Source organism: Lissotriton helveticus, chromosome 12 (genome assembly GCF_964261635.1).
Source record: "Lissotriton helveticus chromosome 12, aLisHel1.1, whole genome shotgun sequence".
Lineage (NCBI taxonomy): Eukaryota > Metazoa > Chordata > Amphibia > Caudata > Salamandridae > Lissotriton > Lissotriton helveticus.
The window spans coordinates 114211115-114238753 of record NC_136073.1 but is presented as its reverse complement, the minus strand read 5'-3'; the positions used below and the strand labels follow the sequence as shown (position 1 = coordinate 114238753).

General features: G+C 44.9%; 2 protein-coding genes across 2 annotated transcripts in view; both read right to left on the bottom strand.

The window, feature by feature from the left end:
- LOC144798642 (transmembrane protein 272-like) overlaps positions 1–27639 on the bottom strand; it is a 1182125-nt gene that overhangs the window by 1029130 nt on the left and 125356 nt on the right. The gene's annotated exons all lie outside the window — the stretch shown is intronic.
- Positions 1–27639, bottom strand: part of LOC144798641 (uncharacterized) — a 167072-nt gene that overhangs the window by 55668 nt on the left and 83765 nt on the right. Inside the window, exons 3-4 of the mRNA XM_078669606.1 lie at positions 9173–9223; positions 5513–5701 (exon numbers count right to left, since the gene is read on the bottom strand). Of these exons, the coding sequence (XP_078525732.1) occupies positions 5513–5701; positions 9173–9223 (240 nt within the window). The remainder of the gene's footprint in view (positions 1–5512; positions 5702–9172; positions 9224–27639) is intronic.

The following is a 27639-nucleotide window of genomic DNA, read 5'->3' as shown; positions in this document are numbered from 1 at the left end:
CCCTAGTTTGTGTGTAGAGTGCGCCCTAGGGGGAATTGTTAATGAGTGCTTAGCTTTAATGCAGCATATTTGGATGCACTTAACTATCCACAGTGCAATACCAGCTTTTGATATGGGATTGATTTTATGCAGTGGTGAAAAAGCAACAAAGAGTTGTTTAGTTTTCCTAAAATATTTAGTTCTTTCAAGGTAATTTAGTATAGCTTGTTTTACATCCAGTTTGTGAAGAGAGCATTCTGCCACAGAGTCTGGTTGAGGGAAAAAACAGCCAACTCAACGGATTGGTTGAGATGAAATGAAGAAACAACTTCAGGTCATAATTTGGGGTTAGTCCTAAGAACCACTTTATTTTGGTGAATTTGTAAAAATGGTTCTTGTATAGTTAGTGCCTGGAGCTCACCCACTCTAAGATGTGATGGCTATAAGGAAGGCTTAATTCCAAGTGAGAAATTGTAGTTCACATTTGTACAATGGCCCAAAGGATGGACACATGAGTCTTGTAAGGACTATGTTAAGATTCCACTCGAGAGGGTGGAAGTCTAGGAGGAATGATTCTTTTGAGTCCTTCCATGAAGGCTTTGATAGCAGGCACTCGAAACAAAGACAAGGGTTGTTCGGTTTTGTAGATACAACGCTATTGCAGCAAGGTGTACGCGTATAGATGTATATGCTAAGTTAGAACACTGTAGGTGTAGCAGATAGAAAATTATGTTTTGTATGGAAGCATCTAGTGGATTGATGTTATTGTTTATACAGTAAATGACAAATTGTTTCCACTTCGCAGCATAGCATGCTCTTGTGGTAGGGGATCTAGCCTCTTTAATGATGTTCATGCAGTCTGGCCGAAGATTAAGGTTGTCAAACTCTATGATTTCAGATGCCAGATCGCAAGTTTGAGTTAACTGGAATCTGGATGTCTGATCTCTCCATGTTTGAGTGAAAAGCTTGGGGGAGAGGTGTCGTTTTTGGTGAGGATCTACGGACAGTTCCAACAGGGTTGGGAACCATGGCTGTCAAGCCCATATGGGAGCAACTAGGATCATTGTCAGGGAATGTTGTGTGAGCTTTCGAACCAGTAATGGAATTAGCGGGAGAGGTGAAAAAGCGTAAGCAAATTTTCCTGACCAATTCATCCACAGCGCATTGCCTTAGGACAATGGGTGAGGATACCTAGATGAGAAGCTTGGGCATTTTGCGTTGTGTGTAGCAAAGAGATCTATTTCTGGGTAGCCCCACATCTGGAAGAATGGGAGGAGAACTTGAGCATGTAGTCCACATTCATGGATCTGTTGTCTTTGTCGACTGAGCAGATCTGCAATCTGGTTGTTTACTCCTGGGAGGTGTTCTGTAAGGAGATATATTTTTTGAGGTATGGCCCATCTCCATATGCTTTGAGCTAGTTGTGCAAGGTGTAGAGTCCCCCCCCTGTTTTTGTATGAAGTACATTGCTGTCATGTTGTCTGCACAAACTAGGACTGCTTTGCCTACTAGATGCAGTTGAAAAGCTTTCAATGCTAGGAAAAGGGTTATTTGCTCCAGGTGTTTTCTGTGGAGTGGTTTTTGTTGTAGGGGCCATATGCCCTGAATGGTATGTTTTTGAAGGTGAGCTCCCCAACCAGTGAGCGATGAGTCTAGTGTTAGCACTATTGTGGAACAAGGTCGACGAATGGCACCCCCCTGGAAAGGTTTTGTGTATTCTACCACTGCAGAGAGTGATGGTTGCGGCTGTCCACCAACACTAGATCTGTTAACTGACCTGGAGCCTGGTTCCACTGATGTGCTAAGCATCCCTGTAGAGGACGCATTTGAAATATCATGTAAGGAACGATGAAAATGCAAGAAGCCATCATGCCGATCAACTGCATGAACACTCAGGCTGGTAGTGAGTGTTGAGGCTGAAATTGTGACATCAGATTTTGCATGTCGTGTATCCTGGCTGGGTTGGAGTATGCTGTAGCTCTGCAAGTGTCTATTGTGGCTCCTAAGTATGCTTGCATGTTGGATGGGTGGAGGTGAGACTTGGTGAAGTTTACAGTGAAACCCAAGTCATGAAGCAGCTGAAATGTCTTGTGAGTGTGGTGTATGCAGCTGTGTTGTGATCTGGCTTTTATTAGCCAGTCGCCCAGGCAAGGGAATACGTGAATGTGTTGTCTTCTTAAGTAAGCTGCAACTACTGCCAGACACTTGGTGAAAACTCTGGGTGCTGTAGTTATCCCGAAAGGGAGAACTTTGAATTAGTAATGTTGTCAGTCCACCATGAACCGGAGAGATTTTCTGTGAGCCGGGTGAATGGAAATATGGAAGTAGGCGTCTTTTAAATGTAGGGTGTATAGAAAGTCGCCTTGCTGAAGCAATGGGAGCAACTGTTGGAGGGTGCCCATGTGGAAGTGGTCTGACTAAATGTAGAGATTTAGCTGTCTGAGGTCCAATTTAGGCCTGAGAGAATGGTCCTTTTTTTGGAATTAAGAAATACAGGGAGTACACTTCAGTCCCTTGATGATGTAATGGGACTAGTTCTATTGCGTGTTTTTGTACCAGAGAGAGAACCTCTTGTTTTAAGAGTGTGAGGAGTTCTGGTGACATTGCACGTTTTCTTGGAAGAATAGTTGGTGGAGTGCAGGTAAGTTCCAGGCAATAACCATACTGGATTTGTATTACCAACTTGTCTGAGGTGATTGACTTCCAGACAGGTAGAAACTGTGAGACCTCCCCCGACAGGAGTGGAATTATCGGGGGTAGCAAGGTAAGTCACTGTTGGCAGGGGACGTGCGGTTGGAGTTACCTCTGCTTCTTCAATTATTATTTCCTCTGTTGCCTCCTTGAAAACAACCTCTGTAGGAGGGAGATTGGTTGTTACCCTTATAGGAGGAGGAATTCTCTGTGGACACTGTTTTTGAGCCACCCCTGTAAAAGGAGCGGCGAAAGGAACCCCTGCTACAAGGTAATTGTAAGTCTCACACGGACTTTGCAGTTTCCGTGTCTTTCTTCATCTCTTCTAGGAAAGTAGAAACAGCTGGCCAAAAAGATGCTCCTTATGAAAGGATTGATTAAGTATGGAGGACCGTACCTCCTGCTTGAATTCAGAGATTCTAAGCCAAGCGAGTCAGCGCAATAGTATGCTAGTGTTGATGGCACGAGATGCTGTGTGTGCTGCATCCAGAGCACATTTTGGGTGGAAGTGTTGGTAATGAGCTTCCCTGCTTGAATGAGGTCATTAGCTTTGGTTTTATACTCATCTGGCAAATATTGCATGAGTTTTTTCCAACTCATCGTAGTGAGCCCTATCGTAGCATGCTAAAAGCGCTTGCGAATTGGCAATACGGCAGTGGTTAATTGCCTGCGAAGCCACTCTTCCCTGAGGCATCACTGAGTTTAGAATCACTATCAGGAGAAGGGGCATCGTCTGTAGTTTGAGAGTTTGCTCTTGTGTGGGCGTTAGATATGACAAAAGTCTAAGGGCAACTGACCTTTTATATATGCGTGGTCTGTAGGAGCAGCTTTGTATTTTTTATCTAGTCTAGGTGTGAGTATTCTGGATCTAATGGGGTCCTTGAATACCTCATCAGTGTGATTTAACATGCCCTTGAGCATTGGTAGAGAATTAGTAGACCTTTGGGAGTGTGTTAGTGTCTCAACAAGGAAATTCTCTTTTAGAAGGTCTGTATAAAGCTCCACCCCCTGATATTGAGCAGCCCTGTTGATAACCTGAACATTGCCAATGTTGTCGTCTGGTGGGCAGGGTCTGGAGGGATAAGGGTCTGGGTCATTGTCCTGATCTGGTTCCTTATTATAATCCTATCAGGGATCAGTGTGCTGTGGTATGTCCTGAACTTGTGGCATATTCTGATCTTCATCCCCATCCCCATAATCTTCCTCCTGTGGGTCAGGTGGTAGTGGAGGTGGTGTTGTATTTGATAGTGTAATGATAAAATTTGAGTTAGGAGGAGGAGAGGGGGTATGTAAGGAGGAGAGGAGTTGGTACCCATGTCCTTTTTCTTCAAAGGTATAGAGCAATCCTCAGAGATACAGCTTCCGTTTTTTAGGAAGAGTGGCCAGGAGGTGTCCAGTTTTAGTGTCAATACTTAGTCTTTTGTTTTGGATCCAAAGGTGGGTCGTCGGATCGAGGCTCTTTGGATGGGGTATCTTTTTCTTTAGGAGTTGATTTTGGCATCGAAGATTTGGGCTGAGAGTCTTTGGGTGCCTAATATTTTGAATCAGAGTGCTTGGTTTTAGCCGGTTTTGGCTCTGAAGCTTTCGGAATGGAAGTTCTTAGTACCGAACCTTTCGGCGCAGAGGATCTCGGCTCCGAGTCTTCAGATGTCAAGGATTTTGGCTCTGAAGATTCGGTTTAGATGATTTCAAGCTCTGAAGCTTTAGATTTGGAGGATTTAGGCTCCGAATCCTTCGGTGTCGAAGGTGCCGGTGGTGTGGAGACTGGCAAATGCTTCACCTTATGTTTCGGTGCCGCGGGTGTTGGTTCGGCACCGGAATGTGGCTGACTTGAGAATGAGACGGAAGGCTCGTCTGTGTTTTATAGCCAGGCATCTGAAACCTTTTCTCGGTGCCGACCTGAGCCCAAGGGCAAAGGTGATACCGGAGCCTTAGGTTTTGCTTGAGTGGGCACATGGAGTTCTGTACTCCCGGTATGTCGACCCTGAGTGATGTTCTGTAGTTCTTCCATGATGGAGCCAGCTTCGGACACAGAGAACAGTTCTTCGTCCTCTGCTTCCGCAGCTGGATGATGGGAATCTAAAACTTCAACGAAGATGTCCGGTATGGAGCCACTACTGCGTTGTATCTCGTGGCATCGAGCCCGACGATCACAAATGGTTTTCTTGGATCGGAACAATCGGCACGCTTCACAGTCCTTTTCGTCGTGTTCCGGAGATAAGTAGAGATTGCACACCTCGTGCAAGTGTGTCCATGGAAATTTAGCACTACACCAGGACATAGCTTAAATTGAGTCTGTTCCATCAATGGCTGGTGTGGTCAGGACAGCGCCCCCAAAGTTCCTGATCGGAGGTTTTCACAATTTAAAAGATATACATCAAACAGGAAACCGCGATCGAAAGACAATACCATGGAGGGTAGAGCTTTGCGCGTCAAAGGGGTTTGAGAACGATACCAAACTGCAGCAATACACATCCGAACCGGAATGCGGAAAAAAAACCAATCTGGGCTTGCAGTCGATGCCCATGCGCACTATCACCAAAAGGAGGAGTCCCTACCTTGTGACTGCAAAGATTTCTTCAAACAAAAATAAAAGTGTAAACATCTGGACCCAACACTAGATGAGGACTATCCTAAAGCATATGATCTACAGCTCATATGCCTCGAACATATATATTTTTAATACTATGTAGAAGCAAATGAGGTAATTGTATGGTGGAAGTATTTTTTGTTGAGGTAATGGTCAGTAGTGGCAATGTTCAAATGTGGAGCTGTGATGATACTCTACAGGTGAACCTCTATGAAGCTGAAACCTGTGTCCCACCCAGTGATTAATGCTGACCTGCAATGTAAAACGCCAGCGAGAAGATGTTGAAGAACCAATGTAAGACGTTGTTCAGAATGGAGGGCTCTTCTTGGTTTCTCCAGGCAAAGATGCTTTGAATGAGAAGCAGGAGGCTGGAGACACCAGAAATGATGAGGTAGTAGGGTATGAGGCACTGCGCGGGGCAGTCGTGGAAGTACACCGACCCTGTGGGAGAAAGAGAGCATCATCAGAGAAGTATTAGTGCACCTTCCATCTCAAGCCTTCTTTAATTTCGGCTTCTTTCAGTGAGTGGAAGGAGGAGAGCATCTGTGAACTAAAATGTATACGAGTGCCCAAGTTGGGTTTTCATTTAATGTGTAAACTGGTTTTAAAGCCACTATGTACAGGCAAATCAGTGTAAACATCAAAGTGGCAACAATGCTGCTCTATATTGCACATGTTAAACAGAGGGGTAGTTTGAGGGGATAAGCACATAATGGTAATTTGTGGTTGCATAACTCCTTTCATTGTAATCCCAAGTACCCACCTGTTTCTTTGTGGTTTGTTTTTGGAGACAGGAATTTCAGTTTGCCCTTACTCCCAAAAATGTTCTGTGGTACCACTTAGAAAGGTGCTTTTGAGATGCTTCCTCATAAACCACCATGACTTGCATCTACTACTAGTAGGGCAATATTGTACCGTAACGACAAGCGACACAAGTCAGATACTATTCTGCTGTATCACATTCTTCAGCCTGATGTGTGGCCATTCATTATGTGTTTAAGACTCATTTTGCGACCTTAATAACTCCTAAGCATGTTATGGAATAATTTGAGGTGAAGTGCAAGCAGTCGTCAGTAGAATAAGGGACCATCTCCTAACAGGAAAAAGAGTCAAACAGGAACAGATATCGTTTGTACAACCTTTCAGTGTTTGACTCAACTAAATGGAACCATTGGTCTTGTTTTTTTAGAGCTAGAACACCCATTTTTATGAGGTTTACCCTAAATGTGAATGGCTTTGTAGTACACAAGTATTACGCCGGGAAAGTTCAGGTTGATGGCAACCAATCTGGTTGCAGTTATGTCTCCCCGTTTACTCTGGTGGATGAGAAATATCTATGTCACTTGGTGAAAAGTACGCAATTTTGTGCCGTACAGTTCCGGACTCTACACCCACTCTGCGCCTGCCCAACTGTAGACTTTAGCTAGGATTAAAGCATTTGGCGATGGTGCTTTTTGTCTTGAATGTTGTTCTTTGTTCTGCTGGTAAGCAGTGTAGCAATTTAGGGCCAGTCTTGCATGCATTAGTTTCTGAATGTGTTTTTGGCCAGACATGCCTGACCTTATGTTGTATCGCTGCACAGTTAAGGGTCTGTTCAGCTCCAGTGTGTGTGTGGCGTGGAGGAAGGGTTGACCCTGCAGGACCATGTGTAGTTGAATATGTTTGCCCTTGTAGGTGAAGGAAAGCTTGGAATCACATACTACACTCAGGACCGCCGCTGAGGCTACCACCAAAGTATGCGGCGAAGGGCCGCTGAGGTGCTGTTTTCATCACACATTTCCATTTTGGACACTGAGGCAGAGGAAGTTTTCCTCTGATGCTCGATGTGATCCAAGCACTCTGGGATTTTGCCCCAATTTCTGGATCTGACCTCTTGTTTAAAGCAGAACTTGGTATCACCTGTAAGTTATCAGGATGGTTCGGTTTGTGCTAAGCCCTTTCCATTGGTAACGCTTTTAAAGAAATGAAGCTGCCCAGTTCAGTGAAGATCCTGGACCGCTGCTTCTGTCCAACCTCAGAGATGATTGAGAAGGCTATCATGTTCTGCTGTGTCATGGGCCACTGTACATCATCTATGTTTGTGAAATAGATCATCTTCCTTTCCTCATCAACCCCGACTCTTCTACCTCCAATTATCCCTCACTCATCATCATTCTTTATCCCTCCCACATCAATCCTCACTTATAAACCCTCATTCCTCACTCATTTACCATCTCTAACTCACCCTTCAGTCCTCACCTATTCTTAATTTCTCATCCCTGACTGCTCACTCTTAATCAGTCACTCATTATCCATTGCCCCTCTCGCACCGTCCCTCACTCACTTAAAGAGTGAGGAGTGAAATCAAGGCATTATAGTGACTTCAAATGTACACTGATCTGTACACCTTGGGACACCCTCACCCCTGGTTGTTCATACCTCATCCCTCACACCACCTTTTCATTCTTCCCTCCTCTAGTGGCAAGTGATGGTGCTGATGTAAACAGTGCCCAAATACAGGCAGGCACCTAATGCTTGAAATGATTAATGTAAACAGGCACGACCTGCTTTAAGTCCGTTTCATTTCAATAATTTCAACACATGAATTTAGAAAACAGACAAAATATTATTTTTCAAATGCTGGGCAATCAACAGATGACAGGAGACAGTTGAGAAGGAAATGGGGATGGAATGTGCCCACATGTGGGCATATGGTTCTTGAATTCTCAATGACTGGAGGAAAAGTGACCTGCTGAATTTGCCACTATTCAGTTTCCTATTGTTCAGAAGGGAATCATATGGGATAGAGGCCAGCAAGGTTAGAACAGAGTAACACATTGTTTAGTAATGGCTTATTATCCGTGGACAACCAGGATCCTGGTTTAGAACTGTGTACAGCATTGTGCAGTGACGTGCCTCCAGAAGGCGGTTTGTTTCATATTGGTTCATGTATAATTTTACAGACTTTATTCTGTGGTTTTCTGGGCGTGGTATAGAATTTACACAAAAACTGCACTTCAACAATAAATGCAACTCTAGTCTGATTTGGGACTGTCTTTGAGGGAATGGAGGTTTATAATGCAAGCAGCAGGTGAGCCAGGGTGTATGTATGGTCACTGGTACCTTGAAGCAGTGATAGTTAATATACTTGTGATGGTGTGATTGATAGCTGGGTAGATGGCACATTGAGCTGGGAGTTCCATGGTTTCATGGCTGAAGCGTGCACCAAAAATGGACCATGGTCTTGCTTCCTTGGGGCACATTTCCTTCCCCAGCATGTTTACAAGATGTAAAGCCCCCTAAATCAGAGCAGTGTTTATCATAGTCTTGTCTCCTGGGGCAGGAGAGGTCTGGAGCCATTAGTACAGGTCGAGCTAGGATTGACACCCTTTTCAGAGAAGAACAGACAATGTTTGGGTCTTCAGATTTTGAAAGAGTCAGGAGCTCATACCTCAAGGAAATATTTGCAAAATCCTCTATTACTTTATATCATGGCAATTCTGCCTCTAGCCGCTTAAACAATCATTTAGGAATAGTTTAGGCAGTGCTAAAATACCTTTGAATGAAGTCTCTATCTGCTGTGTTAGGTTAAAGATTCAAAAGGAAAAAATACATTTTTGCTTATTTTTACGATTTGTTTTTACCAGTCTCAACAGTGGCTATGCTGGTAGAATAATGACCAGATACAACTGATGGCGATGAGCTCCCAGCTTTATGAGAGGACTGTTGTGAAAATAAAACGAAAAATAAATCCTGGACCAAGTACATCAGGGCACCATGCAGCCTAGAATTCAATTGGATTCCTCTAGTCAAAGGCAGACACATCAGGTTTACCCTGCTACAACATCATAAAGCACTTTAGGGTGTAACTCAACACATGCAGCAGGTTCAGCCTACACGTTACCAGGGCAGCACAGGGCAGGACCCACTCACCGACACTGATGCTTGCAATGGACATCACTGCTGTGATGACTTTCCCAGACACTGCAAAGGAGAAGAGAAAATCAGGTTAAAAAAAGTTAGGTCTGGGTACAACATCAACGCTCTGATAAGCCCCTCTGTATTTAAGGCCTGCTCTGTACTGCAACCCCCCCCAAGGAAACCCAGCCCCACCCCCTTATCCCAAACAACAACTAATTCCCTAACCCATGCCCCGCCATGATTTAGATTCACCAAAATGCCAGTGGTAGCAGGAGTGATGTCACACACCCTTCAAACTCAATGACATCAGTGATTGCCCTCAGCCCCACAATACCCCCCTCCTACCCTCCCACCCCCTACCCCCTTAGTACTGGCTTACTAATAGATTTATTAAAAGTTTGTTTGTAATTTACTGAATATACCAAGTCCCCCAGAGTAAGCCCTGGATTACTCACCTCACTACCTTGAGTGTCAAATACTGTAAGGGGTGACTTGGTGCGTTATTTTTCGATCACATAGTAAGTCAGCCCCAGAACAGAGATAAACCGATTCAATTCCTGGAATTCGGGCCCTGAAGCTCTCAAACTAGCTCTAACATCCAGGGCGCGTAAAAAATAACGGACTGCCAGACGTTGATGCTCCCCACCCACACCAGGCCTGAACCATTCCCCATCTTCTGATGTTGCATTTAAAAAAAAACTGTATATCATGATGTAATGATTTTCACTAGGACATGTCTTTCTGTACTGGTCTTTACCAGTCTGCCTTTGGAATTATTGAAAAAGTGTGTATTCTTAAACCAGTGACTTCTACCTATCCCTATCCTTCACGAGCACACACATCCCTCATTTCCCCTTTGGCGCAACCTTTGTATCTTTTCAAATGCATAAATTGTTATTTATTTCAAGTATATGGAATAAATATACTAGAACTGAAATAACCTTTGGTGCATCGCCTTGTTTTACATTAACTGTATGCTTTAAAATCTCCTATCTTGCTACTCTGGAACGTAGTTGTTTCTCTACATGGTACTAATTACTAGTGCTTGACTGTTATTGCAACACACGCTAGATATATTGTGATTTATTTCTCCTTTAAAGCCGGCATGGACCAATTTTTCATTCCCGCATTGTACCCAGGTCTGGTGACAAATATTGGGTTACCCCAATTATTGTCTAATGGATGTCTCCTAGACCCAGCGGCATCGCCTCCAGGGCATTCATAAACACCCCCCTCCGTGCCTGGCTGAGAAAGGAATGACATTTGGGAACAGGGTTATAACAGAAGCCCAGAACTCAGACTGGAGGCACAATGATTCAAGACAGGAAAGACCACAAGGCAGGCTCTCCCATTTCTGCACTCAGTTCCAAGAACAGATATCCCTTCACAGAACCTGCTCACTTTGTGGAGGGGAATACCAGTGGTGTTTGGGACAACCTTCACACCTTCTTTCCTTGTGTACCACTGACATGTCTCATGTGGAACCCTCACACCTTCCCTTGTGTGTCATTGACATGTCTCCTGACAAACCTTGGCACCTTTTTTCGTTGTGTACCACTGGCATGTCTCCTGAGGAACTTTCACATTTTCTTTCCTTGTGTGTCACTGGCACATCTCCTGAGGACCCTTCGGTCATGTCGCTATGCCTGACCCTGATCCACAGACAGGGCAGGCAGGAAAAGGGAAAGAAAGGGCTAGGGAGGAAGCGGCTAGGGAGGAAGCGGAAAGGGAGGAGCTAGAGGAAATGTAGAGGAGGGAAAATAAAGAGGTTCCACGAAAGAACTCAGTGTCGACTAGGGTGGGATCAGCGGACCCACCGCACCTGTTCTCCACGACTGCTGAGGCTTAAAAGGAGCGTACAACCAAGAAGACGCTGCAGAGCATTTCAACAGCGAGAGAAGGGCATGAGCATCAGGCCGACTCGCTGAAGCGGCCCACGATCCAGAAAGCGCAACCCTACTGATGCCCAACACATGAAGACCAGGGTAAATCAGATTAAATAACTACCCTGGTGAAGTAAAAGTTTAACTACTCTAGTGAGGGTGAGGCATCACGTCCCTTCGGCGGCCATCTTAAAGTCAAGCACCGTGCATTGGCTAACCCCAGAACTCACCACGCCGGCCATCTTGGAGTCCGGCGACTCAGAGAAAGTTCCCAGAGATCACACATTGTGGTCCTGAAGCCCCTACAGTCTACCAGAGTCACGTTTTTACTCACCATATCCTTGGAGGCCGATTCCATGCAGCCAGCAGCAACTGGGTCCACACAAAATGCCCCGCAACTAGGACCGGTGCTCATGGGAGTACCCTTCTTACGCCCTCCCGAGCCTCTAATGCTGACATCTGGGAACAGCATGGGGCCCAAATCGAAAAGCTGGGTTGAAGACTTTGAAGACTTCATGACAGGGTCGCAAGTTTGTGACCCAAATCAAAAACTCATAGCCTTACGAAAACTAGTGGGGAAAGACATTGGACAAATCATTAATGAACTACCCACCGCCAATACCGCATCCTACGAAGATGTGAAAGAAGCCCTAGATAGGAAGTTTCACCAAAAATGGAACTTCGACTATGAGCGCTACACGTTCAATCTTTCATCCCAAGAGAAGGATGAATCCATGAGTGACTTCATCGCCCGCATCAGGCGCCTAGCTCGATACTGTGACTTTGGCCAGTTCAGCACTGAAGACGCGCTTCGTCTGCGCATCATCGAGGGATGCTAATCAGAGTCACTGCGTTGTCGACTAAAAAAACACTACACTCTTGGAGATAGAAGAACTCACCCGCATCAATGACCAAGCCCAAGATCACGCAAAAGAGATGGAGGCCAGCAAAACGAGAAAAGAGAACAAGCACTTTGAGTACAGTCTCCCACCGACTCAAGGGGTCGCCCTGACCGCCACAAATCTGGAAGACAAGTACACATCGTGCGAATTCTCCTCGCAGCAGGATCTGAAATAGCCAACCCCGGAGGAAATCACTGCAGTGCTAACGGTGCAGCCAAGATTACCCCACGTGGACCAGTGCCCGGCAATGGGTCAAAAATGTCACCGATGCGGTAGAGAAAATCACTTTGAAGCGGTTTGCTAAACCCGCCACTCGGAGATGAAACAGACCAAACAGAACATAGGATCCAGTCACCACGCCAGAGAGCTGTACTGGGACGGAGAGACCGCTCTACCAGCTCATCAAGGTCAAGCGTTCAATCAGTCAGCTCATACAGATCCCAGCAGTCGACACCCAGAGAATCATCTTCCCTCACTCCCATATCACAAGACAGTGATAAATAAGTGTGTATGGTGGAAGACCCAGATAGATTTTTTTAATTTTTTTATATTTCTTTTTATTGACAATAAACATAAAATAAACATAACAATTGCATTGGAAATACATCGACACTAGTACAAAGTGCTAGGAGTATGGGACGTCTAGCAACAGGATAGAAGCAGGATATCAAGCCAGGGATCAATTGTAATTGTAATTGTAATTGTAATTGTCAGATAGTTTTTATAGAGCGCGTACTATCGCTCCAAGGAGCATCTTGGCGCTGTGATTCCGTAGCCTAGAATGGTGGGCCGGAAATACTACTCACATCAATTTCAAAGTACCTGAAGGTTTATTTGAGCCTAGACTAACTGTTTACTAACCGTGTCTGGTAGATTAAAAATCCAGGTTTTCAGGGCTTTCCTGAATTCGATTTCAGTGGGGGTTTGCCGTAGGCTTTGTGGGAGTTTATTCCAGGCTTTAGTACCAAGGGCAAAGAATCAAAGAAGGGTCTTGACTCCTAACTCAGCAAGGCTGAGTCCAACCAAATTTATATATCAAAACAAAAGCCAATGCTGAGAATTCCCATTTATCAACCGATGATTTACCAAAATAGATGTTTCGAATAAAACAAAAACAACCTGCTTATAATATAGCACCATGCGAGATTTATTCTCTTTTGTAGAATTTTCACTTTTAGCACACTATTTTTAGTGCATGGAAATACAAAGAATTTTATATACAATATATACATGCATAAGCATAAGTCACAAAAAACATTTACAATTTTCATACACACTTTGCCATTCAGTCATACAAGAAACATTCACACAAATGGAAAAGGCAAAAAAACAATAGGTCCACGTATCGGTGACGAGTTGATGGAAAAAATCCTTTTGTAATTTTCAATTTCTAGAGTCTGTACAAATCACAGTTCTACCAGAGTATCTCTTGTGACAGATTTAAAGGGCTGTTCTAAGACACCAGTAATAGACCAGATACGGGACAGGGCTGGTCGACGCGTTTCGAACCCCTGTGTGTTAGTGGGGTTCTCCTCAGGACCGGAAGGGTTCTGAAAAAATAACAAAGACTTGCTTAGGATTGCTTACTTAAAAAGGGATTAAAGACGGGCTCCAGTAAAACAGCTGCCGCTCCCTACCTTAGGATAACTGTCGATTAATCGCAACCAATGGTGAAAGAGTAGGTTCCCAAAACGGAGTTCAATTTGTATTTCCCACAGAAGGAGTGCTCACGGGGACTGTAGAAGGAAAAACACAGACACGTGCTATATTTAATCATACATGCCGACCCGCAATCATTCTAGTGGCTCTAACTCAGGGGCGTCCTGCTTACCCGCTAGTGTGACCGCTTCTGGCTCGCTGGCATCTCCTCGTTGCTTAAGAGCGGCCGCTCCTTCGCTGAAAAACAAACGGGGGAGAATCCATCAGTGTTGTGCGTCTCAAACGTATTCATGGTGTGAGTCAAGCTGATGAAAGTACACACCGATTGAGGAAAAGGCGTCCGTCCTTCTCTCAGGTTTGGGCGAATGATTCACCTGAGCTGGATGTGCTAACGTGACCAGTACTTCCTGGTTGCGCGTGCACTCCTGGTGATCCTGGGACTTGTAGTTCGATCCCTGAGAAAGCTAAACAGGTTGGTGAAGGTAAACAATGGGCTGGATGACAATCCATTCTGACTGTTAAACAGAGAAATGTTGGGCGAATTAGACGCTAGGTTTATATATTTCAGAAATTTAGTTTAGACCCCTTATTGCTGTGTTAAACTTCATTATTAGCATCGCCTCGCGCTGGGCTAATTTGGCATCCAGATCGCCGCCTCTTGGGTCTCTTTCGATTTTAGATAACACTGTCCATTTTAAATCAGTTTTCTCATGTTTACATTTTGTCCAATGATTAACTAATGGGGCATTTTCAACTCCTCTGCGGATTCGCGATTTATGTTGCGTTATCCGATTTCTGACTTCTTGCGTAGTCTTTCCAATATACACCAAAGGGCAAGGGCAGATAATCGCGTACACGACATTTTTGGTTTTACAATTCGTAAAAATGTCATGCTTCCAATGGGTGTTCTCAAACGTGAACACAGAGTCTTCTATAGTTTCATTACAACAAGTACACGTTCCACATTTGTGGTGTCCTTTAGGTGGAGGTAATCCAAATAGACTTTGCAATGTTGGAGCCTTCACAATTGGTAGAGCAGCTCTTACGACGTGGTTGGCCACGCTCTTCTCTTTTTTGTATGCAAAAAGTGGTGGTACAGTGAAATCCTCATGGAGGTTTTTAAGTAAATGCCAATTGGACATTATGAGTTTCTTATGTTGGTTTGCCGCTGGGCAAAAAGTGGTGACGCACACCATCTTTTTACATCCTGTTTAATTTTTTTCTCAAGTAAAGTCTCTCGTGGAGTCCACCAGGCTCGTTTCAGGGAGTTTTTCAATAATTTTTTAGGGTAACCTCTTTGAATGAGACGATTTCTTAAATGGTCAGCGTGTTTGAAATACTCCTCCTTTTCCGAACAATTACGGCGAATCCTTAGAAATTGTCCATATGGTAGATTTTGTTTTAGACTGCGTGGGTGGTTGCTGTTAAAATGCAATGCTTTATTCCTATCGGAGGGCTTACGAAATAGGGTTGTACTTAGGCCTTCTTCATAGGGTTCTACTTTCACGTCCAAAAAGGTGATAGATTCATTGGATGCTGTGACTGAGAACTTGATGTCACATGTTCTCGAGTTCAGCCAACAAACAAATGTATTCAAGTCTTCATGTCCTCCTGTCCAGATGAGGAACACGTCGTCTATGTACCGCATATAGTTGGAAATGCAGTTGCCATAGGGGTTCTCGTTATATATGAATTTTTCTTCGAATAGTCCCATAAACATTATGGCTAGCTCTGGAGCAAAGGGGCATCCCATCGCTACCCCCTTTATCTGGTAGAAAAACTCTGCATCAAAAGTAAAAAAGTTTTTCTGTAGTGCAAAGCGAGCAAGGTCGAGAATGAAATCAGTGGGGACTCTCACTGGCCTTTCTCTATTTTCCAGAAACACAGTCAAAGTTTCCAGTGCTTGTTCTTGCGGGATTTGGGTGTATAAAGACACCACATCCAATGTGACAAGAAGCTGTCTGTTATGGTCAAAGTTGATGGTGGATATTCGATTTAGAAAAGCAGTTGTGTCTTGAAGATGAGCTGGAATAGTCTGAATGAAGGGTTTCAAAAAGAAATCGATGTATTTTGCTATTGGTTCAAAAAGTGAATCACATCCCGAAATTATAGGGCGGCCTGGAGGGTTATTTTCATCCTTGTGCAATTTGGGGAGCACATAGAACACAGGTGTCCTGGGATTTTTATTTTGTAAGAATGATAGTTCTTTAGGTCCTACAAAGCCTTGGTCAAAGCCTCTTTGAATAACCTCGAACAATTGATTTCTTATTTCTGATGTGGGGTCTTTACCAATGCGTCTATAGCAGTTCTGGTCATTAAGCTGGCGGTGTACTTCTTGTTTATACTTGGTAATATCCCAAATTACCACGGCTCCGCCTTTGTCGGCCTGCTTGACTACAATGGTGTTATCATTTTTCACAGTTGACAAAGCCTCTTTCTCGGCTTTAGATAAGTTGTATTTAACAAATGTTTTCTTCTTTTCAATCGAGGATATTCCAGATAGAACAGTGCGTTCGAACGTTGCAACCTCCTTGGGGACTTTAGGTCCTTTTGGACAGAAGGCCGATTTTCTTTTTAAACCTGTCGCTTCCTCTTGTGGGTTTTCAATTGAATCGTGGAAAAATGTTTTAGACGAATCTTCCGGCAGAATTCTAATGTCTCAAGTTTCATTTTGACGAAATCCGTTGGTCTAGATGGCACGAAATTAAGTCCTTTGGTCAGAACAGATGTTTCAGCTGTTGTAAGCGTCCTGTCTGAAAGATTATAAATTGGTGAGTTGTCTAATTCTTGTAGAATTTTTGACGTGTTCTCATTTCCCATGGTTGGGTATAGCGTACTCGGCCTCTGGTTTTTTGTTGGCCCCGTCCTAAAAAATGCGGCTGGTTTTGTGGTTGTTGTTGATATTGATCCGATCGATTTCCTGTTCTGTTTTGGGGTGGTCGGTTAGTATTATCTGATTCACTTCCTGACGATGAAGTTGTATCTGAGAAAGTCAAGAATTTTCGACGCGATCGCCCCTGGTTATCCTGCAAAAAACGGCGTGAATCGGAATGCGTATAAAATTCCTTATTGAGATAAGGGTAAATGGATTCTAGTGAAAAGTTCTTTTTATCCAGTTCGAATTTGTTTTTTTTTTGAGTGACTGTAAAATCCTTGAATTCCAAGATTTCCTTGTCGATTTTTTCCAAAAGCGTTTTAGAATCTGTGATTAGTTGATTGGTCTCAATTTCCCTTTGTAAAGTTGCTATCTCCTCCAATTCTTTAAGCAATGTCCTGTGTGCAGTCTCGATGGTTAGGACCATAAGGTCCCTGCTACACTTCGTTTCGATCCCACTAAGACCCTTTTTATACACCGGGTCGTCAGTGAACACAACTGGTATATTACGGATGACGAGTCCCGCTGGGATAGTACCTGACCGGAGGTGCTGGAGTAAAAAATGACCATGCAGGTCCGTCCGGATCTGTTTCTTACGTAGACGAGTTAGTTTATCCGACTCGTTCTGAGTGTTGGCAGTAAGGCTTAGAGCTGCAGAAGCAAATACTGGAGGGTCTCTAATCAAATTCTGTATGTGTTCCTCACTAAAAGCAAGTGTATCTCTCTCAGCCATAACATAAAAATTGCACGTTTAGATAAACAAAACACACAAATAACAAGTGAGTGAAAGAGGTAAGAAAGTGAAAGAATAATAAAAAACGACAAAAAGGAGAAGAATCACCTCCTGTGTCACCATACACAATTGCCCCTACAGTGGGCACGTCACAATACCTTTCACAAAAACACTAATACCCTGCGGTAGAAACTTCCCTACCTACCAGGACCTCGCGAGCATTTGCCCGCTCAAAAGTCAAAGAATCAAAGAAGGGTCTTGACTCCTAACTCAGCAAGGCTGAGTCCAACCAAATTTATATATCAAAACAAAAGCCAATGCTGAGAATTCCCATTTATCAACCGATGATTTACCAAAATAGCTGTTTCGAATAAAACAAAAACAACCTGCTTATAATATAGCACCATGCGAGATTTATTCTCTTTTGTAGAATTTTCACTTTTAGCACACTATTTTTAGTGCATGGAAATACAAAGAATTTTATATACAATATATACATACATAAGCATAAGTCACAAAAACATTTACAATTTTCATACACACTTGGCCATTCAGTCATACAAGAAACATTCACACAAATGGAAAAGGCAAAAAAACAATAGGTCCACGTATCGGTGACGAGTTGATGGAAAAAATCCTTTCGTAATTTTCAATTTCTAGAGTCTGTACAAATCACAGTTCTACCAGAGTATCTCTTGTGACAGATTTAAAGGGCTGTTCTAAGACACCAGTAATAGACCAGATACGGGACAGGGCTGGTCGACGCGTTTCGAACCCCTGTGTGTTAGTGGGGTTCTCCTCAGGACCGGAAGGGTTCTGAAAAAATAACAAAGACTTGCTTAGGATTGCTTACTTAAAAAGGGATTAAAGACGGGCTCCAGTAAAACAGCTGCCGCTCCCTACCTTAGGATAACTGTCGATTAATCGCAACCAATGGTGAAAGAGTAGGTTCCCAAAACGGAGTTCAATTTGTATTTCCCACAGAAGGAGTGCTCACGGGGACTGTAGAAGGAAAAACACAGACACGTGCTATATTTAATCATACATGCCGACCCGCAATCATTCTAGTGGCCCTAACTCAGGGGCGTCCTGCTTACCTGCTAGTGTGACCGCTTCTGGCTCGCTGGCATCTCCTCGTTGCTTAAGAGCGGCCGCTCCTTCGCTGAAAAACAAACGGGGGAGAATCCATCAGTGTTGTGCGTCTCAAACGTATTCATGGTGTGAGTCAAGCTGATGAAAGTACACAGCGATTGAGGAAAAGGTGTCCGTCCTTCTCTCAGGTACCAAGGACGGCAAGAGATCTTCCTCCTTTTGTGGCTAGTCTAAATCTGGGGACTGTTAGGAGACACATGTCTGATGACCTCAAGTTCCGACTAGGTATGTACGGTTTGAACCGTGGGAGCAAATATTTAGGCCCTTTTTTGTGGTATGCTCTAAAGGTGATTACCAGTATCTTAAAGAGCACTCGCTTATGTATGGGGAGCCAGTGTAACTGTTTTAAGGCAGCAGAAGCAGAAGATCTCCTTGGAAGATTAAGCACCAGGTGTGCCGCAGCATTTTGGACAACCTGCAACCTGTGCAGGGTAGATCTATTCACTCCTGCGTATATGCTGTTGCAGTAGTCTAAACGTGATAAAATTAGTGCCACTGCAACTGTCTTTTTTGCTTCCAAAGGGATAAAGTTGAAAAACTTTCGAAGACCGCGTATGATGTTGAAACAGGATCCTGCCACTGCATTCACTTGTTGTTTAAAACAGAGTTTTTCATCAAATCTGACTCCCAGGTTACGTGCGGATAGTACTGTTTTTGGCGGAATTTCCTCATTTGGGGGCCACCATAGCTCGGGGGAAAACAGATTTTGGGGACCCACAGGGAGAATTTCAGTCTTGCCCGTGTTGCATTTCAGATGGTTAGTCTTCATCCAGTTAAAGGTTGCGGTGAGGCATTTTCCAAGATTCTCCTCCGCTCTTGTAGATTTGCTGTCTAAGACTAAGATGAGCTGAGTATCATCTGCGTATGATACTGTATTGATGTTAAATGATGTTATTAGCTCAACTAGAGGTGTCATATATAAATTAAACAGCACCAGGCTTAACCTTGATCCCTGGGGTACACCTGTTGGATTAGATTTTTTGCTGATAAATACTGTCCCAGGACAGTAGTCTGTTTCCTGTCTGCAAGAAGATTTTCCATCCATGCCAAGGCCGTGCCCCCTATGCCCACCGTAGCTAAACGGTTGATCAGTATCTCATGCGAGATCGTGTCGAAGGCCGCCGACAGATCAAGGGGAATCCAGGGCGTCTGAATCAGTTCGCCTGGCCGGAGGAACACAAATATCCCCCGATATGCATTCTATGGTCCCCATATCTTTGTCCACTTCTCGGGGCAGCCCCTCGCCACATGAACCGCCCGCTCCCTGAACATACACCAGTCGAGATCCTGAGACCACTTCGCATGTCGAGGCAGTTGAGCGGCCTCCCACAGCTGCGCTATGTTGCGTTTTGCGATCATGCAGGCTAGTGTGACCCATTGTTTCAAATACTGATTAAAGTCCGTGGGCTCCCAGACCTTCAAGAGACATCTACGCGCTTCCAGGCTTTCTTCACAACTCAAAACAGTCCTCAGGACCTCATGTATGTCCCGCCAATAGGGCTGGATGAAATTACAATGCCACAGAATGTGAAGGAATGTAGCAACCTCCCCACAGCCCCTCTTGCATTCATCATTCGTCGTCCACCCCATTCTCACCAGCCCAGGACCGGTCACATAAGACCTGTGCAAGATCCTTAACTGCACCACCCGCAATCTCATTTGCACCTCTACAACCCTGGGGGAGGAAACCGCCTCAACCCAGTCTTCATCGTCCATCTCCAACCCATCTGCCGTCCAAGCCTCTCGGAGAGACCGCAGCGGATCATCCATGTGATTAATCATTTTACGGTAGACCAGGGAGATTGTCTTGACAGGTAGATGTCCATCCAAGACCCGATCCTCAAGGGGAGAGGCGTCTGGAAGGGAGTCTCCCAACGGAACCTGAGACAAGAGGGCATGTCTGACCTGCAAATAGCGAAAGTGTTCCCTAGCGTGCAGGTGGTGGCTCCCCTGAAGTGCCTCAAAAGTCAGTACCTCCCCCTTTCCCCAAACATCTTTTATTTGACTGAGCCCGATTAACTCCCACTTGTAAAAACCTTTGGTAGTCCACAGATTACCCAATTTGGCAGAGTCGAAAAGAGGGGTCGCAAGGGTCAGCTTCCCCTCCCACCCCAGATACCTGTTAGCTGCTGTTCCAGACTCTTACTGCGTGCAAAGTAGGGCCCGTGAGGGAAAAATGCCCCGGCCGATTATATAGCGTTCGGAGAAAGTTTCCCCCCGGGGACTGGCTACGATCCATAGCATAGCCAGGGTCACCAGGAAGACCGTAAACTATTTGATTGATAGCCGCTAATTGGGAAGCCCAATATTATTTCCGCAAATCAGGAAGACCAATACCGCCATCATACCAGGCGAGGGTGAGTTTAGCGTAAGCAATGCGGGACCTACCTCCCAAAAGGAGGGACCTCTGGAGTGTCTCAACCTCCCAAAAATACTTGGCAGGCACCGGGTCCATAGTATTCTGAAGAATGTACAAAAAGCGCGGAAGAGCCAACATCTTAAAGAGTACTGCTCTACCCAAAAGAGACAGGGGCAACGCCCGCCAACGCTCCACATCAGTGCGCAATCTAACCAAGGGTGGTTGCAAGTTGTTCGCATACCTCGCTTTGGCGTCGAGAGAAATATAAATACCCAGATACACAAAACCGGTAGTTGTCACTTGGAGCGGGCAGTTCTGTGGAACCACCGGCGGAGCGCCCGACAACACCAACATCACCGACTTTGACCAGTTTATAGCAAATCCCGAGAACTCACCGAACACCCTAAGAATATCAAGGAAAACGTCAAGGGAGGAACGGGGCGTAGAGAGATAAAGAAGCACATCGTCAGCATATAGAGAGATCTTATCCTCCCACTCAGGGGACCACCGCAAGCTGCGTATCATCCTTTCCCACCGGACCCAGGCCGCTAGGGGTTCCAGAGCCAATGCAAACAGAAGGGGCGACAATGGACATCCCTGTCGCGTCCCCCTCTCTAACTCAAAATCACCGGATTGGCAGTTGTTCACTATAACTCGGGCCAAGGGAGCAGCATAGAGCAACCGTACCCATCCAATAAATTCAGGTCCGAATCCCAATTTCTCCAATACAGCAAAGAGATACGACCATTCAATCCGGTCAAAGGCCATGGTGGCATCAAGGGACACCAGGGCCGCGGGATGTGAAAGTGTATGTGCTCTACCTATGACGCCATGCAAACGTCTCAGATTGAGTGCGGTGTTACGGCGTGGCATAAAGCCCAACTGGTCTGGGTGCACCAATGTAGAAATCACCTTGACTAACTGAATTGCTAGCAACTTGGCCAGTATCTTAGGCTCCGCGTTCAGTAGAGAAAATAGGACGGTAAGAGGAAGGGGAGGCTCGGGGCCTACCCGGTTTGGGAATCACAACAATGTTGGCAATCCGCTGGTCATAGGGGAGGACCCGACCTCCCGGCTCTTAAGAAACATAGCACATAGATGTGGCACGATCTTCTAAGCATTTAATTTATAGAGTTCAATGGGAATACCATTGGGACCCATCGCTTTACCCGAGTTAATACTCCTGATGGCTCCCCCAATTTTGTCATCAGTGAGCGGGGAATCCATATATTTCCGATTATCTTCCGACAATGCCGGCATAATAATATCTCAAAGCAACTCAGCGTGTTCAGAACAATCATGCACATCTGACGAGGAATAGATGTTCTTATAATAGGAACCAAAAGAGTCAGCTATCAACTGCGGATCCGTCAAGGTCTCTGGGTCATCACTCTCACGCTCAGGGACCAACCGGGATGCGCGATCCCCCGGTCCAGCCAAGCTATGAGCTTGCCGGCCCTGTCCCCATGCTCGTAGATCCTACTCTGGACATCGTTATGCTGTGTTACAGCCGACTCTCTGGACAACTCCCGGTATTCGTCTTGTTTATGGCGCAAGTGATGTCGGACCTCCGCCGCCGCAGAGGCCGCGGCCTGCCTTTCCAGAAGTATAACCTCCACCTCAGCTGCCGTTATATCCGTCAAATGCCTCTTTTTCTTACTAGCAATGAGAGATAGCGCCTCACCACGCAAGATCGCTTTGTAAGCCTCCCACAGTGTCTGCGCCGAAAGACCCAGATAGAATAAAGAAGTACCCGCGACTAAACATTCAACTAGGAAGCCACTGCCAAATTTGTAAAAGACACTGGCGCATCGCTCAACTACATTACCAGCACAGAATATCAGAGCATGACTCCCAAACCGAGACTGGCACCAGCGGCAGTTCGAGTTTACGCGTGGATGTCCAAAGAACCACTGCAATGCCTAGGACGATTCCGCACTACTCTAACATACAAGGACAGGCAAATCCAAGTACACACTCATGTAATTGAAGGCCCCGAAGCAGCATATTGCCTCCTCAGCCTGCCAACGGCAGAACGCCTGAAGCTAGTTCAAATCCTATACAAGGTGAATGACTTGTCGGACATGGTCAACAAATTCCCGAAACTATTCAGTGGGCTAAGGAAACTAACTCACTTCAAAGTCCAGTTACATATCAACGAACAAAAACCACCAATAGCGCAACATCACAGGAAAGTGCCATTCTACTTGCAAAGGGCAGAGATGACGAATTACAAGACCTGCTGAGAGCCGACATCAAAGAGTGATTAACAGGACCCATTCCATGGGTGTTGCCGGTCATGGTTGTGCCCAAGAGAGGTCAAGACAACAAGGTACGCTATGGGCGTGGACAACACAGCCATTGAGAGAGCGACACCCAGGACCCCACATCAGCGGAATAATCACGTACCTAAATGGGGCGACAGTCTTCTCGAAACTGGATCTCAACAAGGGATACCACCAACTAGAATTGCATGAGAAATCAAGATACATTACCACATTCACCACTCACCAAGGCATCTTCAGATACAAACGTCTTAGTTTCGGAATTTCATCGGCGGACTAGATTTTTCAGGAGGCTGTCCGGCGTGTGACTCAAAACATCCCAAACGCATTTAACTACAGCGGCAACATCCTGGGAGTTCCACAAATCACTATTCAAACTCTACGGCCACATCTTCTCAAAGGACGGCATGAGACCTGACCCTGAGAAAGTATCTGCACTCCTTGACACTCCAAAGCCACGTGATGTCAGGGACCTCCGTTCATTCCTAGGGACGGCTAGGTACTGTGCCCGTTACATCAAAGACTACGCCACCATCAGTTAACCGTTAAGAGAACAGACACGTCAAGGGCAACATTTCCAATGGTCAGCCAAATGTGAACAAGCCTTCAGCAGGATCAAAGAGGCGGTGAGCAGGGCCATCAACTTAACCTACTTCAACACCAAACGAAAGACCGAAATCACTGTGGATGCCAGCCCAGTGGGGCTAGGCGCAATTCTAGCACAATAGGATGACGAAGCCAACCAACACCACATCGTTGCATATGCCAGTCGTAGCCTTACCGACACGGAAAAGGCCTATACACAACCGAAAAAGAGAGTATTGTGGTTGTGTGGGCATGTGAGCACTTTCATCTCTTCATATACGGAAAACACTTCACACATCACTGATCACCAGGCGCCAACAACCATCTATGGTAACCTGCGGGCCAAGATGCCCCCGCGGATTGAACGGTGGGGAATTTGCCTACAAGACTACACCTATACCATTATCCACAAAACAGGGAAGGTTGAAAACCCAGCAGACTGTTGCGGCATCCACAAACCCGGATGCAAGTGCGACACTCTGTGGTGGAAGAATACCTCCACACCGTCATTGACCAAGCCTGCACACCAGCAGTCCCGCTATAAGCCATTAGTGAAGCATCTGCCCAAGATGCCACTATCCAAAACATCATGCACCAAATCCGCACCAACTCATGGAAACACTTTGAATGCCACAAGTTCTTGAGTGTTGACACCGTCACTCATTGTGTTTTCTAACACGTCCAAGATGAACTTTACATCAGTGCCGACGGGCTGTTACTAAGAGACCGAAGAATTGTGATCCCTTAGAAATTAAGACAAGGAACCATCAACCTACCATACGAAGGACACAGGAGTGGTGACCATGAAGAAAGCACTGCAAGAACGAGTCTGGTTCCTGTGCCTTGACCAGATGGTGGAAGCCACGCTCCAAGACTGCCCATCCGGTCAATTAGTGGGACTAGATGAACCACCCACCCCACTGCAGATGTCGGACCTCCCGGATATTGTATGTCAACAAGTACCTGACGATTTCTTTGGCCCAATGAAGTCAGGGGAATACATCAATGTCATCATGGATGAGTACTCCCTCTTTCCCATCGCTCATCAAATTTCCTCCACCAAAGAGACTGCGGTCATACCTGTCATCGACGAAGCGTTCACGGCATGGGGAATCCCTACGGTGGTAAAGACAGACAACGGACTGCCGTTCAACAGACAAGAGTTTGCAAAACACCTGAACTTCAAACATTGGAAAATCACCGACCTGTGGCCCCAGGCTAACTAGATGGTGGAATGCTTTATGGGAACAATCAAAAAGACCATACAACAAGCTGAACCGGCTCGTCGTGACATTCAACCGGCACTAAATGAAGTGCTGCGAGCCTATCAGAACCACGTCACACAGCACTACAAACCAATGTCCCACCACTCTAATGCTCGGGCAAACCCCACGCACCCGGATCCAGACTTCAGATGCTGTCACACAATCCAGAGTCGTAACCACAGACCATGACACTCTAGTGGAACTTGAAGAAATTAAAAATGAGTATGCTGATCACCGCAGACACGCAAAGATGTCAGACATCCGTGAGGGAGACTGGGTGCTGGTGAAACAGGACAGGAGAACCAAAGCGGACAGCCGCTACTTTGCTCATAGGAACGAAAGGGACCATGGTTATAGCCGAATCTGGAGGCAAGCGGATGACCAGAAACATCACACTTCAAAAGGTGCAACCCTTCTGCCTATACCAGAGTGCGAGAGCCTGACTGGAACATGGACTCGTCAAGTCAAGAAGGAAACAGTGACCAAGAGTATATAGACCAGCGCTGGAAATCGGCAACGCGAGAGAAAGAAGCTCCCCTGACCAGATACAATCCTGCTGATCTTGAAGAACAATTCGAAGACCTGTTCGACTCATTGAAGAACTCTGAAATACAGTGAACACTTAAAAAACAAAGAGGGAAGGTGTCATGTTATGCCTGACCCTGATCCACAGACAGGGCAGGGAGGAAAAATGGGAAAGTAAGGGCTAGGGAGGAAGCGGAAAGGGAGGAGCTAGGGGAAATGTAGAGGAGGGAGAATAAAGAGGTTCCATGTAAGAGCTCAGTGTTCAGTGTCATTTTTAGCCCAAGGACAGGAAACCTTCACTCCTGGATATCACAGCTATATCTCCACGGACCACATCAGACTCTGTCCCAGCACAACATTGAACCCTCCATGGGGGCATGGAAGAGCAATCTGGGTAAAACTAAAAGAAGAATGGCATAGAAATGGGAAGGTGTCCACCACTCCTACAAATGCACAATGCATTGTCTGCCAAGCTTGTTTATTTGGACAGCAATTATATTATGATCAGTAACACATAGTATTGATGACAGTGCATAGATCAGTAAGGATAGGGTCATGAGCATCATTTAGACAAAACAACAATTGTTGTATGGATTAATTAATCCAGTTGTATGGGTGAGTTTCGTGAAGACAAATGTGTAACTGCAAGACACGTACCATACCCCTATATGTATTCATCTGATGTTTCAGACTGACCACCGTGTGTCCCAGATGCACACCCTCTTCCAGGGACTGTTTCGCCCAAAATACAACATCCCCAACCCCCGTGCTACTTAGTTGCATTGGAAACATATGATATGTAATTTTCGTTGTCAATACTGTTCGGCATCAGCTCATGACTAACTTGTACTAGCAAAATATCTGTATTATTGTGCTTGATACAATTGTTCCAACTGTCTAATGTCTATGCACATTATACCACTAGAGGCTTACTCGTACAAACAGCTTAGATGAAGTCATAAAAGTAGCAATGTCTACAACTTGCTGTAAATATACAGATTTGCAGTAAAGTGGGGGATTAATCCCCCTCTGTATCCCCAGGCAGTTTGTTTTGTAAGGCAGGAAAAGATGATTCCATTTAAGCAGATCACATGCTTTAAAATGCCAGTTTTTGGTCCCCTTCCCGCCACTGGAAAGGTTTCACAAGCTGCCCCTGTCCTGCCAGTGTGAATTATGGTTCTGCAAAAGTGGCGCCTGGATGTTGTAATATGGAACTCCGAGACAGAGTCCTAACTGTCGCTAGTGAAGCCAGATTTCAATATACAGTGAAGCCTTTGTGTTATCTAGTCATTGACAAGCTCCCAATAATTGCCTGCCAAGGGTAGAGATGCTATGCCTAATACACATAATTGCACCAATAGGCCCCTAGGTATTTCACTGGGATATCAGCTACAAAATATATTGGGCCCATGATATTGAGGCCCAAACTATTACAAAAGGTGTATAGATTATTTTTTACACTACATTTAACTTGACACATGTTTCTTAACAAAATAAATAGATCAGGGTACATAGAGCTGGAGTTAAGGATAGGAAATCTATGCTTTCCTACTTGCTCTTATCTCAATGATCTCTTGGTCTTACATATTTAGGACGCGACTCGATATTTTGTATCAAGAACAGTTTTTTTTTTAAGTTTGAGTTTATTGAAAAAACAGAACAGAAGTGAATAAACATTTAAAATTATACATGTTATACGATAAAATTATAAACTGATAAAAGAATTGCAGAATATATAAGAACAAAGGAGGAATTCAATCAAATTGTGCGAATAGAAATAACATCGTAAGCATAACAATACCTGAAAATGAGAAAATTATACAATATATCAATCAAAAAAACTTTTGGTACTCAGCTAGAGAAATGGTAAAAGGCAATGGGGGAACTCAAGGTGGTTCAGTACTTCATCTGATCTAGTCTTAGAAGTAGTGGTCGAGGAAGCAACCAAAGAAATAATTGGCTTGGGGAGCCAGATGAGATCTCTTGATTGCCAGGGAAATTGGAGAAACATAAATATTGTCAAGCCAATGATGGAAACAAACTGCATTCCACCAAGAGAGAAATGTGACATTGTTGGCCTGTTTCCAATTGGAGGTGATAAGATGAAAGGCATTAGCTATCAAACGATCTAGGAGCTTACATTGTTGGAAAGATTGAAGCCAGAGAGGAGAAAGAGTACCCAGGAAGATGTGAGAAATGGAGAAAGGAATTTGGACTTTAAATATTTTCTGAATTTGGGACCAAACAGATTAAGAA